This window comes from Babylonia areolata, chromosome 23 (assembly GCF_041734735.1).
Source record: "Babylonia areolata isolate BAREFJ2019XMU chromosome 23, ASM4173473v1, whole genome shotgun sequence".
Classification (NCBI taxonomy): Eukaryota; Metazoa; Mollusca; class Gastropoda; order Neogastropoda; family Buccinidae; genus Babylonia; species Babylonia areolata.
Window position 1 is genome coordinate 34,847,436 of NC_134898.1, and position 20,000 is coordinate 34,867,435.

General features: G+C 46.1%; 1 protein-coding gene across 1 annotated transcript in view; it reads right to left on the reverse strand.

Moving 5' to 3' along the window:
* The window catches only part of LOC143297650 (uncharacterized), a 67,489-nt gene that overhangs the window by 13,626 nt on the left and 33,863 nt on the right, over positions 1-20,000 (reverse strand). Inside the window, exons 7-12 of the mRNA XM_076610068.1 lie at positions 19,139-19,324; positions 16,593-16,649; positions 7,868-7,950; positions 7,177-7,363; positions 5,258-5,581; positions 1,393-1,419 (exon numbers count right to left, since the gene is read on the reverse strand). Coding sequence (XP_076466183.1) covers positions 1,393-1,419; positions 5,258-5,581; positions 7,177-7,363; positions 7,868-7,950; positions 16,593-16,649; positions 19,139-19,324 — 864 coding nt within the window. The remainder of the gene's footprint in view (positions 1-1,392; positions 1,420-5,257; positions 5,582-7,176; positions 7,364-7,867; positions 7,951-16,592; positions 16,650-19,138; positions 19,325-20,000) is intronic.

Below are 20,000 nucleotides of genomic sequence, written 5' to 3' on the forward strand. Positions count from 1 at the left end.
CTGTGTTGGGTAATGCTGCTGGTCGGGCATCTGCCTAGCAGGTGTGGTGTAGAGTATGTTGGGAATTTTTGTTCATGCCACGGCGAGTTATGTAGAGTGGTGGCCCAGAGAGGTAACGTGTCCGCCTAGGAAGCGAGGGATCAAACCCCACAATCCCAGAATTTCCTCCCCCTCACGCCCCACCCCCCACCCCACTACACTTAAGTGGTGGGCTGGACGCTAGTCATTAGGAAAGACGGTAAACCGAGGCCCCATGTGCAGTATGCAACTTAGTGCGCTTAAAAAAAAAACCTACGACAATGAAGGGGTTCGTCCCTGTAGATTCCAGTTTGATAGAAAAAGAAAAAACACTTTCCGGCAGAAAAGAAGCATGGCGGTGCATGTATTGTGGCGACGTGCTTTCCACAGGGATGAGCAGCCCGAACTTCACACAGAGTAATCTGTTGTTACGAAATAAGTGATACAATACAACACAGCACAGCACGATACAACGCAATGCAACAACACAACACAAAAATACAACGCTGTGTTGAACGTGCACGAGCGATCAATCGGTATCAGACACTGGTTTCAAAGAGAAGCACGAGTCACACTGCCGAGCTGTCATTCATGCTGACGTTGCCTGATCTTGTCCATCAACCCCCCTCCCCGCCCCCCTACCCTCCATGAGAAAAACAACAACAAAAAGATCAAAAACATGTAATATATATGGTGTTTGGGGAAGGGAGGAGTGATGGCCTAGAGGTAACGCGTCCGCCTAGGAAGCGAGAGAATCTGAGCGCACTGGTTCGAATCACACCGGCAATCGTCAGTATTTTCTCCCCCTCCACTAGACCTTGAGTAGTGTTCTGGACCCTGGTCATTCGGATGAGAAGATAAACCAAGGTCCCGTGTGCAGCATGCATTTAGCGCACGTAAAAGACCCCACAGCAACAAAAGGGTTGTCCATGGCAAAATTCTGCAGAAAAATCCACTTGGATAGGAAAACAAAAATTGCAGGCAGAAAAAAAAAAAAGAAAAGAAAAGAAAAAGGGCGGCGCTGTCAGTGTGGCGACGCGCTCTCCCTGGGGAGAGCAGCCCGAATTTCACACAGAGTAATCTGTTGTGACAAAAAAAAAGTAATACAAATGCAAACATGTGAAAAAGTCACCGGAAAGATCGACCAGTTTGCAAGAGTGAACTGTGCGGAAAGCGACTACAAGCCCTACGTGAGTGAGTGAAGCAAAACAGAAGAAAGGGGAACGGTGGGGGGTAGTTGACTAGGATATCATCTATACACGAGTGGACTGTTCCTAAAGGCAGACAATACTCTTCACATGCGTGAACTGTTCCAATAAAAGCAGACTACGATTACGTAAGGTCTCCACGGCTGCTGTGCCAGTGATTACATACCGAGCGCCGTTGATCCGCACACATCCGCTGTGAGGGGGAAACGTAACAACATCTCATTCACGACAATGCAAAAAGCAGAGAAGGTGGGTGTATGGTGACATATCTCTCACAGCATCAAGACAAAACAGCACTGGGCAACACACACACACACACACACACACACACACACACAAATACACGCACACACACACACACACACACACACACACACACAGACGCAGGTGATTTATTCATTAAGACCACAGCCCTGTGTGACTGAGAGGCGATAACAAGATATGCGGAGATGTCACCGCAGCTGACAATAAAGCATTCAACTGTTTACACAATTAAACTATATTAATTAGAGTAATACTATTTCTCTTAATTTAAAAGCTTTATACTAGTACAATGCGATATTCCTTAGAACACTGTCATCATAATTATGATGCCATCAATAAACAGAATTCAAACAAGCGAGAGAGAGAGAGAGAGAGAGAGAGAGAGAGAGAGAGAGAGAGAGAGAGAGAGAGAGAGAGAGACGCTTCCACACAAATATGTCCTAATAAACGTGAACACAACCACCGAAACACGTTCGATCAGCAGAACTTTTCCCAAGGTCCCCAAGGGTGGCCGTGCGGGAAGGTAGGGTCAGTGTGGGGGATAATGACATGACATGGATGTAGGGCTGGGTCAGTGTGGGGGATAATGACATGACATGGATGTAGGGCTGGGTCAGTGTGGGGGTAATGACATGACATGACATGGATGTAGAGCTGGGTGAGTGTGGGTGATAATGACATGACATGACATGGATGTAGGGCTGGGTCAGTGTGGGGGTAATGACATGACATGACATGGATGTAGGGCTGGGTCAGTGTGGGGGATAATGGCATGAGATGGATGTAGGGCTGGGTCAGTGTGGGGATAATATGACATGACATGGATGTAGGGCTGGGTCAGTGTGGGGGATAATGACATGACATGGATGTAGGGCTGGGTCAGTGTGGGGGATAATGACATGACATGACATGGATGTAGGGCTGGGTCAGTGTGGGGATAATGACATGACATGGATGTAGGGCTGGGTCAGTGTGGGGGGATAATGACATGACATGGATGTAGGGCTGGGTCAGTGTGGGGATAATGACATGACATGACATGGATGTAGGGCTGGGTCAGTGTGGGGATAATGACATGACATGACATGGATGTAGGGCTGGGTCAGTGTGGGGGATAATGACATGACATGGATGTAGGGCTGGGTCAGTGTGGGGGATAATGACATGACATGGATGTAGGGCTGGGTCAGTGTGGGGATAATGACATGACATGGATGTAGGGCTGGGTGAGTGTGGGGATAATGGCATGACATGGATGTTTGGCTGGGTCAGTGCGGTGGATAATGACATGACATGGATGTAGGGTTGGGTCAGTGTGGGGGATAATGACATGACATGGATGTAGGGCTGGGTCAGTGTGGGGGATAATGACATGACATGGATGTAGGGCTGGGTCAGTGTGGGTGATAATGACGTGACATGGATGTAGGGCTGGGTCAGTGTGGGGGATAATGACATGACATGACATGGATGTAGGGCTGGGTCAGTGTGGGGGATAATGACGTGACATGGATGTAGGGCTGGGTCAGTGTGGGGGATAATGACATGACATGACATGGATGTAGGGCTGGGTCAGTGTAGGGGATAATGACATGACATGGATGTAGGGCTGGGTCAGTGTGGGGATAATGACATGACATGACATGGATGTAGGGCTCGGTCAGTGTGGGGGATAATGACATGACATGGATGTAGGGCTGGGTCAGTGTGGGGGATAATGACATGACATGACATGGATGTAGGGCTGGGTCAGTGTGGGGGATAATGACATGACATGGATGTAGGGCTGGTTCAGTGTGGGGATAATGACATGACATGACATGGATGTAGGGCTGGTTCAGTGCAGGGGATAATGACATGACATGGATGAAGGGCTGGGTCAGTGTGGGGATACTGACATATGACATGACATGATGTCTCGGATCAGTACAGGGGGTAATGACATGACATGACATGGATGTTGGGCTGGGTCAGTGTGGGGGATAATGACATGACATGGATGAAGGGCTGGGTCAGTGTGGGGATATTGACATGATATGACATGACATGATGTCTTGGATCAGTACAGGGGGTAATGACATGTCATGACATGGATGTTGGGCTGGGTCAGTGTGGGGATAATGACATGACATGGATGTAGGGCTGGGTCAGTGTGGGGGATAATGACATGACACATGACATGACATCGCTATCGTGGCGCGGACGGCCAATGACCATTACAGGTTAAAAAAAAAATGAAACAAAGCGAAGATAACAAGATAACTCCCAACTGATGTCCGGAACTACTCTCTCTCTCCAACAACACACCCTATGTGAGCACCGCCCTGGTCGCTTTGGAGCACAGGTGCTGAATGGTGTTGATAAGCTTTGATTACGAACCAACGTAAATAAATAAATAAATGAATAGGCATGAACAAATTGATAGATAGATGGATAGATAGATTGATGAATGGTAACAAACAAACATAGGTCCCCGAGTTTAGGACGCTGAAACAGGACTTTACTATAAACAAACAATTTAGGACGACAGAACAGGACTTCACCACAATAACCAAACACAGGTCTTCTAAAATTAAGGACGCCAAAACAGGACTTGACCATAAACAAACACATAGAGTCCCAGAATTTAGGACGCTAAAACAGGTCTTTACCATAAACATATGGTTTAGGACGCTGAAGCAGGATTTTACCATACACTCACAGTATTTTTTCATATGGTAAAGTCCTTTTTACAGCCTCCTGGGACCAGTATGTTTAATTATGGTCAAGTGCTGTTTTAGCGTACTAAATTTTAAAGGACCTGTGTTTGGTTACGGTAAAGTCCTGTTTTAGTGTCCTAACTTTTTAAAGGACCTGGGTTTGGTTAAATAAACATAGCTAAAGTCCCTGAAACTATGAGGCTAAAACAGGACATTACCGCAAAGAAACATATAGGTCCCTGAATTCAGGACGCCATCACAGGTCTTTACCATTACAAGCATAATCATAGGTCCCTGAATTTAGAACGCTCAAACAGGACTTTACATAAACAAACAGTTTGTTTACAACAATAAAACAGGACCTCGCCATAACCAAACAAAGGGCTTTGAATTTAGGACGCTAAAACAGGACTTTACCGAAAACAGGAAGTTAATACAGAACTTTATCGTAAACAAACACAGGTCCATTAAAATTTAGGACGCTAAAACAGAACGTTACCATAGACAGAGGTCCCCGAATTTAGGACGCTAAAACAGAGCTTTACCATAGACAGAGGTCCCTGAATTTAGGACGCTAAAACAGACAAACACATGTCCCTGAATTCAGGACGCTAAAACAGGGCTTGACCATAAACAACCATAGAGGTCCCTGAATCAAGGACGTTCTTCTTCTTCGTTCGTTGGCTGCAACTCCCACGTTCACTCATATGTACACGAGTGGTCTTTTACGTGTATGACCGTTTTTAGACCACAATGTAGGCAGCCATACTCTGTTTTCGGGATTTTTAGGACGTTAAAATAAGACTATAACCACAAACAAAGAACAACCCACATTCTCTGATTTCAGGATTTTTTAGGACGTTAAAAGAGGACTATAACCACAAACAAAGAACAACCCACATTCTCTGATTTCAGGATTTTTTAGGACGTTAAAAGAGGACTATAACCACAAATGAACAAAGAACAACCCACATACTCCGATTTCGGGATTTTTAGGACGTTGAAAGAAGACTTTAACCACAAACAAACAAGGAACAAACCCATCCCCCCATCCCAAACCACACTCACAGTCTTCGAAGTGGGGCCCCTCGCCCTCGCCACCCTCGGGCTCCCCGCCTTTCCGCCGCCGGTGCCGATCCACCATGGCCGCGTGCCGACGCCGCCTCTCCTCCGCCAGCCGCTCGCGCTCGGCCGCGTCCAAGAGGGACGTGTCCCGCTGCTTCTGACCCCAGCGGGGCCTGGACTTGATGGCCACCAGGGACAGATTCATGCCGCTCCGACCCGACACACCTCCCCCCCGGCCCGCTCCTCCCCCGCGGGGGCTGGCCACAGGGGTAGGGGTGGGCAGGGACGGGGGGAGGGTGGGGAGGAGGTCCATCGTCACTGGTTCTTCTGGGGGTGGTGGTGGTGGTGGTGGTGGGGGAGGGGAGGTGAGGTGAGGTGAGGTGCGGGAGAGAGAGATTTGTTTATTCGTGTATAGGCCAAGGCCCTTTATGAAGGGGTATGTGAACATTATATCAAATAAAATAAACATCATTTAACGTCGTATGTCTACACTGCCAAACACAAATACAGATACACTGCACTCAGGGGAGAGAGAGAGACAGAGACAGAGAGAGACAGAGACAGAGACAGACAGAGAGAGAGGTAGACAGCAGACGCAGGACATTTATTCATGTAAGGCCATACAGCCCTGTATAAATGAGAGGCGAAAACAAGATATGTAGATATCACCGTAACTGGCAATAAGCATTCAACTGTTTACACAATTAAAACGACAGGAATTAGAACAATACTATTTCTCTCAATTAACTTAAAAGCTTTATACAGTACAATGCGATATTCCTTACAACACCATCATCGGACAATGCCATCAATAAACATCATTTAAACAAACAAGGAGCGTTCATAATAAATCTTACGCGAATATCATGTAATCACAGGACACTTGGAACAAAATGAACTTCATCTTCAGTTGACTCCTTGCACAAAGGACACAGCTCTTCTGAATGTTTGAACGTTTTTATAGCGAAACCTGTGCATATTTATCTATGAAATAAATGCCAAATCTAAATCGTTTTAATAATCATGATTCGTAAGTATCTGCCAAAAGATAATTCTTAACTCAATGTGTAGAAGTGTAAGCTCTGTAGGAATAGATGAGAGAGAGAGAGAGAGAGAGGGGAGAGAGAGAGAGAGAGAGAGAGAGAGAGAGAGAGAGAGAGAGAGAGAGAGGGACACTGTTTTATTGCCATTGACTGTCCTATCCCTTTGGCAAATGGGAGGGGGGTGGACAATGCATGGACAAAGGAATAACGGCGGTACACAGAGAAATGAAAAAGAAGAGAAAAAAAGAGAGAAAAGACCCCCCCCCCACACCCCCCCCCACGCAAAAAACAAACAAACAAACAAAAACACACAAAAAAACAAAACAAAAAACCAAACCAAACCAAAATAAACATAAAACAGAACTGTGAATGTTAACACCCACAATCACATTCATTTCTCCTCTTTGCCTCTCTCTGCCTCTCTCTGTCTCTCTGCCTCTCTCTGTCTCTGTCTCTCAAATCTCGTTTCGTGTCGTTTCATTTCCTCTCTTACTTTCCCCCCCCCCCTCCCCCCACCTCTCTCTCTCTTTGTAACTATATCCTTTTCTTCTTCTTGGATCAAATTATGTTTTCTCTGACATTTCTCTTGCTTGTTCACTATTTCCCTTCTTTTAAATTTTTTTAATTTCATTGTTATTATTATAATTCTTTTTAGAAATATTTTGTTTGTCTGTTTTCGAAGGCTGGATGAAAATGAACAACAAAAAACCACCACAACATGTATGCTTAATCTGTTACCCTCAGGAAAAAAATCATTCATTCATTCTCTCTATCAGAGCACACCACCCACCTTCTTTCCCATATCACCCTGAGAAAATAAAAATCATTCATTCATTCATTCATTCATTCATTCTCTCTCTCTCAGAGCACACCACCCACCTTCTTTCTCCTTCTCTCCCCCCTTCTCCTCCTCCTCGTCCGAGCTGAAGATCCAGTCCCCCCTCCCCTTCCTCCCCTGCACGGGGGTCGGGGGCTTGGGGGGCGGGGTGGGGGTGCGGCGCCTGGGGGGCGGAGGTGGCAGCTTCTCCTTCTTCTTCAATGGGGCCCGAGCCACTGGTGGTGGGGGCTGTGTGTGTGTGTGTGTGTGTGTGTGTGTGTGTGTGTGTGTTCGTTTGTGTGTGTGCGTGTGTGTGTGTTGTGTGTGTGTTCGCATGAATAAAGTAAAACATTAATCAAAGGAAAGAAAATGTGTTTATTCGTGTAAACGTAAGTACAGGTCTCAGTCTGTCTCGTGTCAATGGTGTTGTGAAATGGATTAGGAAGAGAAAGAGAGAGAGACAGACAGAGATAGAGAGACAGAGAAAGAGAGACAGAGACAAAGACAGAGACAGAAACACAGAGAGAAATATATCAAGAGAGCGTAATGTAAATTAAAAAAAAAAAAATTCCAAGGAATGAACATGATACACTAGATTCTTCGAAAGTTACATTTGTCAAGAATCGACAAAGAACACACACAAGCACACAGACACACAGACACACACACACACATAAACACACACACACACTCTCTCTCTCTCGAAACAAAATTGCACGCGCAGCATAATATTCACATTTCGACACAACTGACCGGCTCTTCTTCCGCGGGTTCGGGACTGTTGATTTCCTCGGGTGGTGATATCGGTAGAGGCACTGGTTTGTCCACTGCCTGCTCTGTTGACAACACGACAATCAACCACATGTTTTATTTAAAATCCCAAAACCAGTCATACTTTTTTTTAAAGAAAAAGAAAAGAAAAAAACCGGACAATCAAATCCCTAAATACAAAGGACAAATGAAAACATTATAACCAGTAAAACTCCCGAAAACACATAAAGTCAACTAAATTCCCCAAACGCAATTGCCAATACATTAAAAAAAAAAAAAATCAAAATCCAATAACCAATCAAATACCAAAACATTTCAACAAATCGAATGCCAACATAGCCAGTCAGATCTCTGAACACATCAATCATTCAACCAGCCACAAAACAAAGCAGCAAAGAAAAAGCAAACCCAGTTCTAACAACCACATCCGATCAGACGACAATAACACGGCAGTCAATCAATCGAATTACAAAACACAACCACTGGTGAATGATAACATCCAATGAAAATCACGAAACTCAACCGTAAAATACAACAACCAATCGAATCACAAAGCACAAAGAAAGGGGGGTATGGGAAGGAGGGTTGGGGGGTGGGGGGGTGGGGGGGTGGTGGTGGGGGGGCAGTGAAATATAACACCCAATCACCGCGATGAAAACACTACAACCAATCAAATTCTCAAGCACGACACAACAGCCAACAGAACTTCACACAAGGCAATACAACAGCCAACTAAATCCTCGGACAAATTAAACAACCAGTCACGTTATAACGCTCAAAGAAATGTCTCAATCGACATGCGTTCCAGTTTAGGTTCACTAGTCACTAGACAGCAGATACCCTGTAATATAATCAAATAGTACACAACTTCCATGCAAAATTTGCACTTAACAATCAAACAATGGAAAAAAAAAAAGAATTGTTGATCTAATAAATCACTCACTGGCTTCCATACCCTTTAAAACATACTTTCAACAAAAAGTCAAACTATTTCAATGTAAAACAGAACACACTTTCATCACAAACAGCACTGATAAATGTACTAGTATAGTGTATACACTGGTCTTGACGATGAGGAAATGGGTAAAAAATAACTGTTGACATCTCAAACACACACACACACACACACACACACACACACACACACACGTTTCAAATTTCAAGTTTTAATTATCCTTTCACTCCTATTGGAGTATGGAGGATTACTGCAAAATAATCTTTTCATGCCCAGAACAAACATTTCCAAATACACAACAATGTCACATAAAGTTGAGAAAACACAAATGTCTTTTAACTCCAAAAGTATAGCTAGGCAACATTTGCAAATCTAATCATCTTACTTACAGCTAAAATGACTTTTTTGCCTCCTTTGAGCATATTACAAAAATTAAAAACCGATTTTGGAGACAAATATTTTTTAGGAACATATCTCTATTAACTGATCATAATTGGGACATTCCATTATAAAATGAAACTCATCACCAATCACAGACATGTTACAAACATTACAAAGCCGCAACTGTCGTGGTATGCCTTTGTGTCTCCCTGTTTCTATTTCCAGCTTATGATTACTACTTCGAAATCTGAAGAAGCTGATAACGTAATTATCAGGCATTTGACTTATATATTTTTCTCTACCAAATCCACTTTTGAAATTTCGATAAAACAGACATTTACTACTTGCCTCTAGAGCACGTCTCCATAGATTTTGAAAACTATCTCTCAAAGCAATGTTGACATTCTTGCAGAAAGATTCCCTCTCCAAGGAGAATTGAGCATCCCAAACACAGTCATACACTGCTTCTATTAAAATTTGTCTGATACAACTTATCCATTTTGAAGAATAAATACCATTTCGATATAAGTCAAGTAATATCAAATATATTTTCCCAGAATATTTTTCTGTGTTTGATATCACTAAGCTGGTCCAAAATCGAACTAATTTCATTTTCACAAACACACTAATTGGATAAATACCAGTTTCTCCATAAACAATTTGGGTCATAGTATTTCTGTTCAGTTTGAACAAGCGTTTCAAAAAATTCAATTCTAATTTTTCAAGTAGATCTATATTTTCATAACCCCATATTTCTGCACCATACAACAAAATAGGAACAATTATAGACTGGTACATGTCCAGAATGTTATGTAAAGGTAAATCCTGATTTCTGGCTGGCTGAAGTAACGAAAACATAGCTTTTTGGCCTTGTTCATAAATCTTTTTTTTTTAGCTTTGTAAAAAGTTCCGTTTCTACTAAATTCGATGCCAAGATATTTAAAAGAATTGACAACATCCAAGCATGCATCACCAAACTTAAAAACAGGATTTAGCTTGTTTGTAGAATTAAATATCATCACTTTAGTTTTCTTTACACTGACCACTAGTTTCCATTTTAAACTATATTTGTGAAAAAACATTGAGGGACTGTTGTAATCCTTCTTTCGTCTCTGAAAGTAAAATTGTGTCATCTGTATACAACAGTACAAATAATCGCATGTAATTATCTAACTCTGAAATGTTAATATTCAATAAAAGATCAACAGATGGACTCTTATGCTCAGTCAAATACAACTCAAAATCATTGATACAGAGAAAAAAGCAAAGGCGAGAGATTTTCTCCTTGTCGTACACCCTTACAAATGCTAAAGAAATAAGATTTTTCACCATATAAAAACACACATGACTTAATTCTATTATACATGTTCATTATGACACACAAAATTTTACCATTCACGCCTTCATGAACACGTTTTTGCCATAACCCACTTCTCCAAACTGAATAAAAGGCTTTTTTTAAAATCAACAAAAGCACAGTAAAGTTTCTTCTTTTTCATGGAGAAAATATCAATTAGTGATTTCAAAACAAACATTTGATCTGATGTAGAATGGGACTGTCTAAATCCTGCTTGGGCCCCGGAAAGTATATAGTTTACATTGATATAATCAGTCAGTCTAGCATTTAACACTGTAGTGAATAGTTTTCCAACACAGCTGAGCAAAGTTATTCCCCTATAATCATCACAGTCAAGTGTATCACCTTTGCCTTTATACAATGGCAATATCTAGCCGGATACCCATTTTTCTGGTACAACACCTTCGTCAAGTGTCTTGTTAAATAATTTACAGTATGTTTCTGTCAGCAAAGGAACGCTGTTAATGATAATTTATTATATTCATTACGAATCATGTCTTCACCGGCACTTTTGCCTTTCTTCAGTCTTTTGATGGCTGAAGTATTTTCATCTTCAGTAACACACACACACACACACACACACACACACACTTCTGTGGTGTGTGACATCCTGAGGGCCTAACATTTGATGGTTCCCTGTGGACTGCCGGTACCGAGACTGCGACAGACGAAGGTGGTGTGGCCGTGTATGGGGGACTCGTAATTACACGGCGCAGATGATGGGACAGGGAAAAAAACCCAGTATAATATAATATAATATAATAATATAATACAATACAATACTGTTCAGACCAAAACGACAGATTTCCGAAAGCTCACCTCTGTCCGCAAGTCCAAACCAGATGACACATCTTTCAGTCTGCGTGCTTTTATCCGAGTTCGAGTTCGTTTCATCCATGGCAGAATGGTAGAGTATATATGGAGAATTGTAGTAATTGGAGAAAAAAAAAAGAAAGGAAAAAACTCCCAATCAACTCCAGAAAATACAGATCAAGGTTCACAACAGCGCCACAGTCTACGTACGCACTCGTCTTTTTTTTTTTCCTATATTTTTTTCCCGTACTTATTTCCCCCGTCCGAAATGATTTACATAATCAGACAGAACTCCGGAGCTCCCCAAGCATCCTCAGGTCTGACCGTTCTCCTCAAGACAATCCAGTTCAAGTCAGCTGCCCAAAGGAGGCGTCACTTCATTCGGAACAGAATCCATATACGCTACACCACATCTGCTAAACAGAGGACGTAGTAGATGTACGGTTGCTCACAAAGCGACTGAGTGAGTGAGCGGTGAACTTTAAAAAAGCCATGAGGTGCCCCCAACACAACCTGTGTTTCAGTCTCTTCACTCGTAGTGTCAATATTTTGGTGGACCTACAGCGGTTTTGCTCCCAGAATACCAAGTGGGGGGAAGAAGGTGGTGGTGGTGGTGGTGGAGGAGGAGGAGGATTATCAGATTTCTACCGGCGATACACGACGGGGGAAGGAAAGCCCGAGGTTTAGACGTTGTTGTTGTTGATGGTAGTGGTGAGGTGGGCGGGAGGTGGGCGTGAGAGCGGGGGCAGGGGAGCTGTGTGTGTGGGGGGGGGTGGGGAGTGGGGGGCAGGGGAGCTGTGTGTGGGGGGGTGGGGGTGGGGAGTGGGGGCAGGGGAGCTGTGTGTGTGGGGGGTGGGGGTGGGGTGGGGAGTGGGGGCAGGGGAGCTGTGTGTGTGGGGGGTGGGGGTGGGGAGTGGGGGCAGGGGAGCTGTGTGTGGGGGGTGGGGGTGGGGAAGTGGGGGAAGGGGAGCTGTGTGTGGGGTGTGGGGGTGGGGAGTGGGAGTGGGGGAAGGGGAGCTGTGTGTGGGGGGTGGGGAGTGGGAGTGGGGGCAGGGGAGCTGTGTGTGGGGGGTGGGGGTGGGGAGTGGGAGTGGGGGCAGGGGAGCTGTGTGTGGGGGGTGGGGGTGGGAGTGGGAGTGGGGCAGGGGAGCTGTGTGTGGGGTGGTGGGGTGGGGGAGTGGTAGTGGGGGGCAGGGGAGCTGTGTGTGGGGGGTGGGGGTGGGGAGTGGGAGTGGGGGCAGGGGAGCTGTGTGTGGGGGGTGGGGTGGGGAGTGGGGAGTGGGGGCAGGGGACGCTGTGTGTGGGGGTGGGGTGGGGGTGGGAGTGGGGGCAGGGAGCTGTGTGTGGGGGGTGGGGAGTGGGAGTGGGGGCAGGGGAGCTGTGTGTGGGGTGTGGGGGTGGGGAGTGGGAGTGGGGGAGCTGTGTGGGGGGTGGGGGTGGGGAGTGGGAGTGGGGGCAGGGCGACAGCCATTCGCAAACAAACACATAAAGGCAGGTATAAACCACCGTGCATACACTCGCGGACACACACACACACACACACACACCTGCCCCCCCTCCCATTTGTATATATATATATATATATATATATATATATATATATATATGTGTGTGTGTGTGTGTGTGTGTGTGTGTGTGTGATAAAATAGTCTATACGTATACACTGGAGTCACATAGTCAGACAGACAGACAGACAGACAGACAGAAAGACACACACACACACACACACATACGCACACAGTCACCACTGGTAAACGAGTACAAATTCCTCTCTTCCAAAGCGGGAATGGACGAGGAGAAAAATAACTAAACAAACAAGCCAGCACACAAGTCAACATATCAACACTAATCGTGTCATCAGCTGAACCCGACCTACTCACCCTGAGAGGGGAGGTACGGTGGGGGTTCGGGGGGGGAGGGGGGGGGGAATGGGAGTTCGGGAGAGGGGAGAAGGGAGGTCTGTGAGAGGCGGTGGTTTGGTGGGTGGGTGGGGGGAGTGGGGGGGAGAGGGGTGGTCTGTGATCGGCAGGGGCGGGGGGTTGAGGTGGGTGCAGTCAACAGATCGAAACAGTTATCTGTGTCACCAGAAACACGCGACAGCACATAGCCCCCGCTCCCCACCCCCCGGTTTTTTTTTTTAAAGTCCCGTGGGGCATGACGCTGTCACTGATGTGTGTCTCTGATTGCTCGGGGATTTATGCAGGCTATGGACTAACATGTTATTACCGCCGTTATTGTCCTAAGAAGTGTTGTCCTCTCACATGTTATTACCGCCGTTATTGTCCTAAGAAGTGTTGTCCTCTCACATGTTATTGCCGTTATTGTTGTTGTCCAAAACAAAACAAAACAACACACACACACACACACAAGAAAACAAAACAAATAAAAAAAAACATTATTTGGGTCTATTGTCACAAAGAGATCTTGTGTCCTTGAGGCGTCCCACTTCCTTTACAATCCTCTTCCACCCCTTTCCACCAGCACCACCCCTCCTTTCCACCACCACCACCCCTCCTTTCCACCACCCCTTTCCACCACCACCACCCCTTTCCACCACCACCACCCTTTCCACCACCACCACCCTTTTCACCACCACCACCACCACCCCTTTTCACCACCACCCCTTTCCACCCCCCACTTTCCACCACCACCTCTTTCCCCTACAACCACTCCTTTCCACCACCACCACCACCCCTTTTCACCACCACCACCCTTTCCACCACCACCACCCCTTTTCACCACCACCACCCCTTTTCACCACCACCCCTTTTCACCACCACCCCCCTTTCCACCACCACCACCACCAACACTCCTTTCCACCATCACCCCCTCTCTTCCTTTGGAGAGTGTTGCCGGCAAACACAGCACCACGCCGCCTTTTTAGTGCTGGTTTAAATGTTTGGGTTTACCAGTTTAACAATATATATATATATTTCTTAGAAGAAAAAATAATATTGACAATGTTTTCTTTAAGATGACATGGGGTATGGGGGTTCTTTCATTTGAGTCAACTTTGTTACCTGCATGTTTCGTCTCGTCTGTTCAAACCGCACACAGATAAATGTTCACGTTTTCATGAAGGCAAACTTAGTGAAGATTGCTTGCTTTTTGTGCTCCCAGTATGAGCGCCGATCTTTTCAAGTTGAAGCGTTTGCTTCCATTGGCGGACACGCATGCACACAACACACAGCGCGTGCAGACACACACACACACACACACACACACACACACAGTCATCCGGCTGTACAATTTACAGGATTTCCTAATGTAACCTTTCAGATGTTCGAAGCTGAACTCCAAACATTGTGTTTTTGTCGCCAATAACGCCCATCCGAACACTGACGTCCATTCCAATGACAACGAAAGAAAACCTCAAGTAATAATGATAATAACAATAGTAATGATAATAGTAATAACTGGACATTTATCAGTGCTTTCCTCATTGCACAGAGCGCTTTACAATCCACACACACACACGCATACGAAGCAGACTCAGTCCTCAACTCATGCACAATGAACATATTTATGAGCATACAAACTCGTACGTACAATACATGCATTCATACATGTTTTCATCCATTCATCCACATTTTCAAGCTAAGACGCACACGACTTTTGCCCATGTGCGGTAACAATGAACAGTTAAATCTATCAAGCAGTCAAGTGTACAAGAAGAAGGAATAGCATACACGACATACTTTCCCACTAAGCAATAAACCAACTATTTTGTAATATTCACAATAAACTGAAAGTCTATCAGTCAACAACTAGACTTGAATGCGATGAAACATACAGTGTAATACTTAGTAAATTGTTTTGTTTTGGCGTCAAGGAATACAACGCGTGTAGGCCTATAGGCGGCCTCTGTACAATACACCTGGGAAACTGATGCCCTTGACCGCTCTCGCTGGAGGATGCTGTGCTCTAGTGGCATAAAGACGTTTGAAAACAAGAGAACGCTGGCCATTAAGGAGAAGCGTGAGCGAAGGAGGCAGGGCTCAACTTCTGTGTGTGTGTGTGTGTGTGTGTGTGTGTGTGTGTGTGTGCAATAGACCTGGACGCATAGTAAACAATGTAAATTATTCATACAGAGCAACACCACATCTGCAAGGACGCTACCCCTACCGATCAATAACGCGTGTTCAGAGTCCATTGTTAACAAGCACCGTAAAATTATGTACCATTTCTGTCAACCAAGCCTACAGTTATGTGTCCTTTCCAACAAGCACTGAAATTAGGCGCCATTTCTGTCAATCACCAAAGTCATGCGCCGCTTCTGTCAAGCTTTAAGATTATACACCATTTCTGTCAAGCTTTAAGATTATACACCATTTCTGTCAAGCAACAATGTTATGTGCCGTGTCTGTCAAGCACTGAAATTAGGCGCCATTTCTGTCAATCACCAAAGTCATGCGCCGTTTCTGTCAAGCTTTAAGATTATACACCATTTCTGTCAAGCTTTAAGATTATACACCATTTCTGTCAAGCACTCAGAATAAGCGCCATTTGTATCAGGCACTCAGATTGTGAGCATTTCTAACAAACGTTACTACATTTGTGTTACATTTCTAGCGGTCAGCTGTTGGTGTGTGTGTGTGTGTGGGAGGGGGGGGGGGGGGGTCGGGGGGGGGGGAGGGGTGTGTGTGTGTGTGTGTGTCTTGTGTGTTTGTGTGTGTGGATGTGGATGGGTGGGGTGTGTGTCTTGTGTGTGTGTGTGTGTGTGTTGGGGGTGGGGGGGGGGTGTATGCACCCTTGATGTGCTCTCTGTAGCTCTCCCGTTTTGTTTTGTTTTTATTTCTGGTCTGATCATGTTTTTTGTTTTCTGGTGTGTGTGTGTGTTTTTTTTAGCAGTGACTGAAGGTTAGTCAGGCCAACAACAAGCACCACACATGCAGCGACACCAGCACATGGTGGGTTTTTTTTGTTTTTTTTTTTAAGCAGTGACTGAAGGTTAGTCAGGCCAACAACAAGCACCACACATGCAGCGACACCAGCACATGGTGTTTTTTTTTTTTTTATTATTTTTTTTTTAAGCAGTGACTGAAGGTTAGTCAGGCCAACAACAAGCACCACACATGCAGCGACACCAGCACGTGGTGTTTTTATTTATTTATTTATTTATTTTTTAAGCAGTGACTGGGGGTTAGTCAGGCCAACAACAAGCACCACACACATGCAGCGGCACCAGCACATGGTACTACCTTTCGGTTTCTCTTTCTTCACTGGAGGGGGCGCTTTGGGCGCTGGCTTGGGAACCACTGTGCACACAGCACCATGCAAGGAGCCAGGGTTCAAAACACACACACACACACACACACACACACACACACACTAACACAGAGAAACACACACATATGCACGCATGCAAACGCACGCACGTACACACACACACACACACACACACACACACACTACAGGACGCATTTCAGCTCCGTTGGAAGCCAGGGATCCATCTTAGAAACGTAACAGTCCCCAGCAATGGCCTGCCCTTCAGCAGTTCAGTGACCACCCTTCGCAGTGAACGCAGGCACCTGGGTTGCTATGTGTGATCATAGGAGCGCTATTGAAGCTCGCAACGCGTTCAGAAGTTTGGTGATGTCTGTCTGCGTTTATCCCACAAGGTTTGGGACTTTTCACAACGCTGTGCAAAGTCAGCTCAGTGCTGCTAAATTTCTTATCTCCGTTTCTCAAAGAGGCGTCACCGTGTTCGAATAAACCCATGTACGCTGCACCTCATCTGCTGGGTAGATGCCTGGTTTTGCTGCATAATCTAACACGCTTGTCAGGTCTTAAGTTCAATGCATACTGACAATTATTCACGGGCCTGTACGAGTCAGTGCATTTCTTCTACAGAATTGTGCCAGAGGACAGCACTCTGGTTCCCGTGAGTTCTTTTTCAGTCCGTCAAAGTGCGTGCCGGCAGCACGAGAGAACCTCCCTTTATCGTCTCATCCGAATGAGGAAGACACTCTGTTTGATTTTCCAGCGAAATTTTGGGAGGAATGGTGAGACCTGGATTCAAACCCCAAACCCTCACGGTTACTGTACTGGTAGATAAAGGTCTTCATCAATCTGCCAACCTGATGAGATCGCTTATCATGCAACCCAGTGGTTCACTTAAAAAAAAAAAAAAAAAAAAATCTTCACGCTGAAAGACACCGGGAAGGGAGAAAATTCGACAGTAGGGTGGAAAGGGAGATAACATAACTGCAAGGTGCAAACAACACCGCCACAAAAGCTCGCACCACAGCTCCATTACTGACTTGCATCAAAGTATGACATGAAAAAAGTGATAATAATCATGGTGAAATCTAACACAGACTGCCAACGCCAGACACGCATAATTATACACGTGGGTATGTGAACGGAACTGAAAACCAAAAACATGCTTACGCGCATTACAATGATATATATATATAGAGAGAGAGAGAGAGGAAGGGACATAGCTAGAGAGAGAGAGCGAGAGAGAGGGAGAGGGAGAGAGAGGGACAGAGCGAGAGAGAGGGAGGGAGAGAGAGAGGGGGGGGAAGAGAGCAAGAGAGAGGGAGAGACAGCGAGCGGAAGGGAGAGAGGGAGGGAAATCAGAAAGCTGTAATGACCATGTGAAAACAAGGAACAGTGGTCAGGTGCCTACAGACACAAGATAGCACTACCAGAGAACCCTGACCAAAGTTGAAGAAAAAAAAAAGAAAGAAAGAAAAAAAAACAACTAAAAAGTAACAAAAATATATTTTATTGATCAAATCAGTCTGAAATGATTAAGAAGTCAACCATAACAACAACAAGAAGCCAAGCCAAAAAAAAAAAAAAAAAAAAAAAAAAAAAAAAAAAAAACTAAAAAAATCACCACCACCACCAACAAAACAACAACAACAAAACAACAGTAACAAGACCGATGGCACAAGGGGGAAAAAATCCCAAACTCGAACGAAACAAAATGACCACAACCCACAACAGTCGTAATAGCAAGCGAAACCACTTCTCTACTTCTCCCCACCTCACTCCCTCCCCAATTCAACCCCCCATCCACCTCACTCCCTCCCCAATCCAGCCCCCACCCCCACCTCACTCCCTCCCCAATCCAGCCCCCCCCCCACCTCACTCCCTCCCCAATCCAGCCCCCCCCACCCCACCTCACTCCATCCCCAATCCAGCCCCCACCCCCACCTCACTCCCTCCCCAATCCAGCCCCCCCCCCACCTCACTCCCTCCCCAATCCAGCCCCCCCCCTACCTCACTCCCTCCCCAATCCAGCCCCCCCACCTCACTCCCTCCCCAATCCAGCCGCCCCCGCCCCCACCTCACTCCCTCCCCAATCCAGCCCCCCCACCTCACTCCCTCCCCAATCCAGCCCCCCCACCTCACTCCCTCCCCAATCCAGCCCCCACCCCACCTCACTCCCTCCCCAATCCAGCCCCCCCACCTTACTCCATCCCCAATCCAGCCCCCCCACCTCACTCCCTCCCCAATCTAGCCCGCCCCCACCTCACTCCCTCCCCAATCCAGCCCCACCCCCACCCCCCACCTCCCTCCCTCCCCAATCCAGGCCCCCCCACCTCACTCCCTCCCCAATCCAGCCCCCCCACCTCACTCACTCCCCAATCTAGTCCGCCCCCATCTCACTCCCTCCCCAATCCAGCCCCCACCCCCACCCCCATCTCACTCCCTCCCCAATCCAGCCGCCCCCCCCCCCCCCTACTTCCCAACACACACGCGGGTCCCAGATTCAGTTCCACCACCAACTCACTTCTCTTCTCCCTGGGCGGGGCTTTAGGTCTGGCCACTCTGGGTTCCTTCACCGGCTTGGGGGGCGGGGCTCTCGGCAGTTTCACCGGCTTGGGGGGAGCCGCGGGGGCAGGCGGGGGCGGGGGAGGCCTCTCCACCGGCTTGGGTCTGGCCGCCACCTGCCTGGGGGTCTTCTCCTGGGGTCTCTCTGTGTGCGTTCGGAGGCAAGGCAGGGGTTGAGGGGTGGTGGAGAGAAAGAAAGCGCATGATCATCATCAGGTAATGGCGAAATGAATTAACACCCCACCCCAGAACACGATGTGGTGGAGAGAAAGAAAGCGCATGTTCATCAGGTAATGATAGAAAGAAAGCGCATGTTCATCAGGTAATGATAGAAAGAAAGCGCATGTTCATCAGGTAATGGCGAAATGAATTAACACCCCCTTCCGGAGCAGGTCAGGAAAAGTTTCCATGACTCAGCACAGAGATGTCAACACATCAGGAAATGTTTCCACTATGCAACAGAGATATGTCAACAGAGCAGAACATGTTCCCACAAAACAACAAACCATGTCAACAGGTCAGGAAATGCTCCTACCATGCAAGAGAGAGAAATGTTAACAGGTCAGGAAATGTTCCTACCATGCAAGAGAGAAATGTTAACAGGTCAGGAAGAGAGAAATGTTGACAGGTCAGGAAATGTTCCTACCATGCAAGAGAGAAATGTTAACAGGTCAGGAAGAGAGAAATGTTGACAGGTCAGGAAATGTTCCTACCATGCAAGAGAGAAATGTTAACAGGTCAGGAAGAGAGAAATGTCAACAGGTCAGGAAATGTTTCTACAATGCAAGAGAGAAATGTTAACAGGTCAGGAAGAGAGAAAT